Source organism: Sinocyclocheilus grahami, unplaced genomic scaffold (genome assembly GCF_001515645.1).
Source record: "Sinocyclocheilus grahami isolate Dianchi unplaced genomic scaffold, SAMN03320097.WGS_v1.1 scaffold408.1, whole genome shotgun sequence".
NCBI classification, from domain to species: domain Eukaryota; kingdom Metazoa; phylum Chordata; class Actinopteri; order Cypriniformes; family Cyprinidae; genus Sinocyclocheilus; species Sinocyclocheilus grahami.
The window spans coordinates 611,210-618,941 of record NW_015505587.1 but is presented as its reverse complement, the minus strand read 5'-3'; the positions used below and the strand labels follow the sequence as shown (position 1 = coordinate 618,941).

The following is a 7,732-nucleotide window of genomic DNA, read 5'->3' as shown; positions in this document are numbered from 1 at the left end:
TTGACAGAGCGAAGTTGATGTATTTCCTCAGCAACCAGCACGGATCAGCTCTAGGCATGACAAAGCAGATATCATGCTCTTTTGGAAGACCAAACAAAGTAGTTTCGCTTTCACAATGAAGCACACAGCATATCCACAACATGGCGGCAGCGGCAACTACAGCGATGATAAAAGTTACACGTTCTTTCTTTGCGTGAACATTTGGGCGGCGTTATGCAAATCTTCCCACACAGTGACGTAGACATGTGGGGGCGTGTTTAAACGAGGCGTTTTAGGAGGGTGTGGACGAGTCTTAACTTTTATAAAGAATATCTCTTTGGATTTGAGACTTTAGTCTTTGCAACTTTACAGATCTTCTTTATGCACCAAGAGCTTGTAACACTCCAAAGAGAAAGGAAAAATTGAAATCGCATCATATGTTTTCAAATTTGATCAACTCAGTATGACCAGCATAAATATTGCTTCAGTGAAATCTTTATTGGTTTAGATCAAGTATATAAGACACACTCACACAGAAAGAGACGGTATTTAACTAAGAAAATGGAACAAAAAAAGAGGTTTGTGATTTCAGTGCACAGGAAACGTGAGCATGCAACTCAATTAAAATAAGTGATTTAAATAGATAAAGGAAAAACACTAACTCAAATAACTTGATTATCAAGGTTAATCTTTAAAAGCTTATTCTCAAATAATTTTAGAATATAGAATCACCCTCTTAGCTGGGTGACAGAAAAAGCTGTGCTCTGCCTGCACAGACTATAGTAGACGATACCTGACTCAAACTATGGAACCTGGGGATGGTTCTCAACAGAATGGTTTAATATGACATTTGCTCAGTCTTCTTAAAGTAATCTCAAGTGCTAACTTTGATATGAGAAGCGTTAAAGTGAACTAGAATAAAGTCCTATCGACAGAAATAATCCCCAACTAAAATGGACTTAAATAAAGACCCTAAAATGTCATCCAAATCCATCGTTCAGTCATTTGGAATTCATTAACAGTACCTTGCCTTGATTGTGTTAAATAAAGAATCAGTTCTCTACAGATGAATGCTCAAAGCTAAACATGCTAAGTGGCTGTTAACTGTAACACAAATGAGCAGAATGTGGAGGCAAGTACTAATTTTTTAGACTAGAAGTTGAGCATGTTACTGTCGAAGTGGGTGAGGACGTGCTTCTCGAAGAGCTGCTGGTCGCAGTCGAGAGGGAACTGTTCACTGCACATGGGGCAGTTCTTCCAGTGGCTCTCCACATGCTCCTCAAACTTTGACTGGTCGTAATGAGGAGGGAAGATCACTTCACACAGCGGACATCGCTTCTGCTCCCCACTGTGAGACAGAAATTAAACTGTATTAAAAATACAAAAAACAAGGATAAATAAGGGTGTAAGTGTGGTAAGATGTGTGAATGAGCTGGTGCTGGAACAACCAGAGAGTAAACGGCAGTAAAACAGCATCTGTGTGAAGGCGATGTGGGTGGGCCGTTGAGCTAATGCACATACTCGCACCACAACGAAGCTCAACCTCATGATAGGTAACAGCCACGAGGTTCTTGTTTGTGTGCGTTCTTACCTGGCTTCAAAGCAGAATGGCATCTGTCCATCATTGAGGAACTCTGCGGGGTCAGCGGCTGTAGGCTGATCATTGGTTTGCTGGGGAGAGAAGAAAAAAAACATTTCCTTTCAGCAAAAACCAACGAAAAACCTGTATCAGACAATTCACTGTGAACGATTAATAATGGCAAGAAATCCTGTCAGTGCGGCAAAATATGATAAACATGCAATTATGTAGGAGGAAGTCGTAGCATATTGGCCAATGATCTGGGGTGCGTTTCTAAAAAGCATCGTTAGCCAATTATGATCGCAAGTTCTATCGTTACCAATATAGAATACGCTGTTTTCGGAAAACAGTTTCAACAAATTTTCGCAAAACAGCTCCACAAGCGTGTGTGGTTGGAATTACAGCATATTTTCTTGTTAGTGTGACATATAGATCATGGGAACAATAAGCAAGCTAACATGCAGCATACTATATCTTTCATTCCATTTAAATATATTTACATTTCAGTCTACACAGTATAGCATGTCATCAATCAGCGCCGTTTAGAAGCGCGAGAATGTGTGAAAATGAATAAGGGAACCACACAGTACGAAGTAAGAGGGAACCAGTAATGAATCAAATATCAAATAAAGAAAAATGCTGTTACAGCAGCATCTTGGAGAAATGACGCTGTAATATTCTCAAATGAACCACGTGTATATAGGATTAAAGTGTGCACCAAATACATACTGTCAGATGCATACTTTGTGTTGTTCATGTAAATGAACTATAATAATCTGTCATTAATTACTATCTTGAAGCAGTCATGAATAGCTACTTAATTTCTCCAACAATGCATCCTGCACTACAGTGGTTAAGCGTGAGTTTTAAGAATTACTCAGGATTGTGAGAGATACTATTTTGGGAATGGAATATTAGCATACTGCATAGTATATACTAGCTTCCATTTTTAAAAAATATTTCAGCAGTATGATACACTGTTGTTACATGGCTTAAATATGATTATGCTGTTGTGGTATGTTTCGATTTTAAGCAGCTTTTGTGAAGAAAAAAAAAGTTAAGATTGTTCAACCAAAATGACATTTTTATTTTTTTATATATACATACAAAGAAAGTCAATTATTTTGCACATTAACCCTGCATACAAAACATTTTAAACTCTTTAAAATTAAGTACGTCATTCAGGCTTGGAATGACATGAGGTTGAGTAAATGAATTTCATTTTTTGGTGAACTATTCATTTCATTCAAGAGATTCATTTTTGGGGTTGATCTTAGTATAATTTGAGAGCACTGCATTATGAGTTTCAACACTCAGCACAGTGTGCTCTGTTGTATATTTCACGTTTTAGCAAATGAAGTGAAGTGAGTGAAGTGAAGTGACATGTGGCCAAGTATGGTGACGCATACTTGGAATTAGTGCTCTGCATTTAACCCATCCAAAGTGCACACACACAGCAGTGAACACACACACACACCATGAACACACACCCGGAGCAGTGGGCAGCCATTTATGCTGCGGTGCCCGGGGAGCAGTTGGGGGTTCGGTGCCTTGCTCAAGGGCACCTCAGTCATGGTATTGAAGGTGGGAGAGAGCACTGTACACTCACTCCCCCCACCTACAATCCCTGCCGGTACGAGACTCGAACCCACAACCTTTTGGGTTACGAGTCCGACTCTCTAACCATTAGGCCACGACAAATTTAGCAGATCATCAATGTACATAGTCTTTTTGGCAAGCAAAGTTTCAATTCATTCAGGTATGAATTGTTAGAGAAGGACTTAAATTTGCAATCGTACTTGGCAAATAGTTCTGGTACATAAAATTCGTTGTGTATACTTCAGTCACATCAAAAATGATGCAAACAGGCAACTTAAGATAGAAAGTGACTGTTTTACGCAAACTGACCGAAGCTCTTCCATGTTTAGTTTGGTAAATCCACCGTTATCCAGGCAAGGCTAACGAGCTCTATTGGTTGTGAGCGTGAGCGCTTCCTTAATGACTCTGCTCTGGGTTAGCAGGGCTTTAATAATGCCAGCTTAGCTAAGCCCTGCCGGAGGCCAGCACAGCAGAGAGAGAAGGCCAGATAAAAGAAATACAGAGATTTGGGAAGAGTTTAAGTCCATCTGCAGTTCTGACTTGATTAAAACTTTAATCCCACCTCTAGATCACTTCTAACAGCTAAACGTGGAGGCAGCCGTAATGAACTCACAGTGCTCTGCGGCTCCTCTGGTTCCTCCAGTCCATCGGGGCGACTGAGGTTCCGGGCGGGCTGTATGCACACTACATTGCTGTCCCAGGATGGAGGCCCAACTGGGGGCAGTCGGGGCATCTGGTCATCAGAGAACTCTCCATCGGCTCCATCTGTCAGGAAAGGAAACCCTTTAATGACTTAATACCTGGATTTATACCTCAAGAAAACCCTGTAGCTCAAATAGATATGAGCAGGAGCAATCAAGGAGCACATGCACAGTAACCTAAAAAGTGTTTGGAGCCTTAAGTCACAAAGTTGAACATGTTTTACTGTGATAATATTAGATACAAAATACCAAACCAAGGCATTTATTTTTAAGAAACAGCAATGCAAAGTGTTTTGTCATTAAAAGTTCTATTTAAAATAATTAAAATTATTGGCAAAATACACACGTTTTAAGGCACAGTCACATTAGCAAAATTTCAGGTCAATTTGAACTTTGAATCTTTTGACCTCATGCAAAAATCCCAATTGCATGAGTTTTAATTGAAATGACTGGATTTTGCCCATGAAAAATCTTAGAACAATGGTAAATGTAACCAGAGTTGTATTCTATGGTGCACTTATTGACATTTCTTCCTTTGTTCATAAATTTGATTCCTTTTTTAGAATGAACAATTGAAATGAATGGTGAATTAGCAGCATAGATACCCCTTGAATCAGTAGAAGAGTAGGGGTTCCCAAACATGAGATCAGTGGGGCGCTGGGGCACCAGCAGAGGAGATGGGTCGTCTTGAGGGTACGGCATCGGGTACTGCAAGAAAACTGACTGCACATCCACATTGCCTTCTTTGATTTCATGTTCTTCTTCCCTGCTGACACTCCTTTGCAACTCCTGATGGGGCACAGGAAATACAACGGCTGTCAAGTTGTCAGTTGCTGAAATCAATAGCTAATTACCTGATCCACACATTTCAATCGAAACCTAAATGTAAAAATGGCAATTAAAAGCTAAACTGGGTGAAATTGGCCCAAAGGAGACTAAACGGAAAGCAAATGGTAATTTATGGCCAGCTATGATGTATTGACAATACAGTCAGGTCCCATTTTTCCATCCTTGTCTTCATCCTTCCCTCTATCTTTGCGTCCAGACAATACATCACTCACCACAGCGAGCAGAGGCAGCAGGGTAGAGTAACTCGCCACCCTCGCACAAACAGTTTAATTAGGCCTTTCATTAAAACTCCTCTGCCTGTTCAAAGGGAGGCAGGGCTCTGCCTTTTATTGAAGTCTTCGGCAGGCGCCGATTTAATTTAGTCTGAACCTCAAATTGGGCCATTTTGCTTCTTGAGCGTCGAGTTTTGTGTTGTACCTCGACTACGCATCCCTCTCTGTGGTCCAGGGTAATTGAATGGAAAATTAAGGACTCACTTGCACTGCTGGCCCAATTAGAGAGATATGTTAAACCCAAACCAGATCCTGAGAATAAAACAACAAGCAAGAAAAACAACTGCATTTTTAGATTGGCAGAGGCCTGCGGAAAACGAAAACGAAAGCACGCACCCTCTCTAGCTTCTCTTTTTCTTTGGTCAGTGCAAAAAGACTGTCCTTCAGCTCCTTGAGTTCTCGGCCCTTCTCTGCCACCTGGCTCTGGAATCAGAAAACAACGTCGTTACCAAGATTATCTGCTAAAAGCATTATTTAAAATGAAAAATTAAACAACTTGACTCCAGAATGAGAATAATTGGTTAATATGTGAAAAATAATGTACAGGCAGATATATTGATATAAAAAAATATATTAAACTGATTAATATAAATCGTAATCGAGTGTGATGTGTGCATTAGTGAGTGTGTGCATATTTTAAAATAAATATGTATTTTGCAAACAGTTCAAATGGATAACTTTACAAGAAATTTAAAAAAAAAATACTATTTACTTACATAAATTGCCTTAAATCAATTAAAATGCTTTAGTTATTTAATTAAAAAAAGAAATATCAATATTTGAAAAATAATTAAATATAAAAATATTTCAACATTTCAAAAACATTTAAATAAAATAATGCAATAATGACTGGCTGACTGTTCAGTAACCTGAAATAACAAAAAAAAAAATTTGAGTTCCACAAGAAAAAATAAATAAACTGGTAGCCCGGCACAATGGTCAACTATACAGTTTTATACAGTTTATTATATAAGAAATATCTGCCTGCATGACTAACCAATCAGAATTAAGTTAAGTATTCCAGAGTCATGTAATAATGAGATTGATTTACTAAAAATGTGAGAAATAAAATAATTGCAACTGATATGCTTGGGATTTTAATTAAGTACCTATTTGCTAGTAAAAAAAAAAAAGATTTCCATGTTAAACACAAGATGTCTTCTTTACCACTCATTTACATCTGCCTTTGCATGGCTCCACATGAGTCAAGCAGAGAAACCATAAACTTAGCCCGAAGACTACCACTGATCTGCACATGACCTTACTATTTAAACAGAACTGAGTCCCTCGCTCTGTCTCCTGCTGTGTAGGGAGGCAGCCAGCAGATGCATTATCCTGTCTTGATCCCAGGACTCCCAACTGTCCTTCCTCCACTGTCTCCATGTCTCATGTAAACAGCAGTAAAAGTCAGTCTCCTCAGTGACACGCTCATAAACCAGCACTGTCAGTGTATTTGTGCTAATGCAATGATATCGGGCTTGACTCAGTGCAGCCATAAACAGTGTGGAGGAGAAAACGGTACTAAGGTCGTCCTGGATCTCTTATCAGAACATCTGAAGGTCTGCTTATCTGTGATCACATTTCCCTCTGATCTGAGTCATATTGTTCAAAACGTATCAAAGAGAAAAAACACAGCACAACTTCCCTTTGTTGAGTCCCAGATCTTAGCCATTGAATGTCGCTTTAGCTACATGCTATAATAGAAAGAAACTACTGTGATAAAAAGTAAATGCAACGCCTGTTATAACAGAAAGTCTTTGATCATGTTTACATGCACAACAATTTACTGATAACTAACAAAAAATCAGTTTATTGAAATAATCTGTTTTACCGGTTTTAAATGCCAGTAAATAGTTTTTACAAGACTTTCCTAAAGGGGTCATGAACTGCATTTTTAATTATTTGATGTTAGTATGATTTTTACATCAAAAAATTTTTTTTGCAATAAAAGGACATTTTCTACTCTGATTTAAGCCCTCTGATTTCAATGCTCTGGTGGAAGGGGTGTGTCTTCACTTCAATGGAAAAGCCCGTTGCTATGATTGGCTAACATCTTGCATATGAAATAAGTATTACATGTGGAGCTCTCTCGAAAACTATTACTACGTTTTTACTATTACAGCTGTTGAGATTAATCATGGAGAGTGTTGATTAGAGCATTATATTTAGATCTACTCCCATCGTATGAAATGTTGCAGCAATGAGCATTGTAGCCGATAACAGGGTGAACGTGATTTCACCAAGTACAACATGTTTCTGGTTGTGAGATGGCGCCGACGGTGATGGCTGCCTCCGTGGCGTGCTCCACAGTTGTTTTTATGTTTTTGTTAGTTTGTCCTGTCTTTAGTTATATCCCTGCAATCAGTTTCACCAGAGACGAATTGCTGGACATTCGGCAGTACTCCCCACCCGATATTTCACCGGTTTTCGATTATTCTGATGTTTTGCTGGACATTGTAGTCGGGGGAGCAGCGGCGCTGTTCAGACACTTCAAGATGCACAGACTGGGGAAGCGAGCCGGCGTGCTCATGAAGCTCAGGCGGCACGGATTCAGTACGCCGTTGCCTAGCATACATCTGGCGAACCTCCGCTCTCTACCCAACAAAATGGACAAACTTCTTCTGCTCTCCCGGACAAATAAGGATTTTTCAAACTCTGCTGCTCTGTGTTTCACGGAAACCTGGCTTAAAGACGCCATTCCGGACAGTGCGTTGAGTCTGCCGGGCTTTCAGCTGTTTAGAGCAGATCGCGAC

The 7,732-nt window shown here is 39.5% G+C and overlaps 1 protein-coding gene across 8 annotated transcripts in view; it reads right to left on the bottom strand.

Annotated features, from left to right (window-relative positions):
- Nucleotides 1–456: 456 nt before the first annotated feature.
- LOC107550830 (tax1-binding protein 1 homolog B) overlaps nt 457–7,732 on the bottom strand; it is a 32,564-nt gene continuing 25,288 nt past the window's right edge. For 7 of the 8 annotated variants that reach the window (XM_016232222.1, XM_016232225.1, XM_016232217.1 and 4 more), the window contains 5 exons: nt 5,316–5,402; nt 4,464–4,647; nt 3,771–3,922; nt 1,571–1,650; nt 457–1,327 (listed from right to left, as the gene is read on the bottom strand). In XM_016232222.1, coding sequence (XP_016087708.1) covers nt 1,132–1,327; nt 1,571–1,650; nt 3,771–3,922; nt 4,464–4,647; nt 5,316–5,402 — 699 coding nt within the window. In that variant the 3' untranslated portion in view covers nt 457–1,131. The remainder of the gene's footprint in view (nt 1,328–1,570; nt 1,651–3,770; nt 3,923–4,463; nt 4,648–5,315; nt 5,403–7,732) is intronic. The other variant, XM_016232223.1, reaches the window with a different exon arrangement.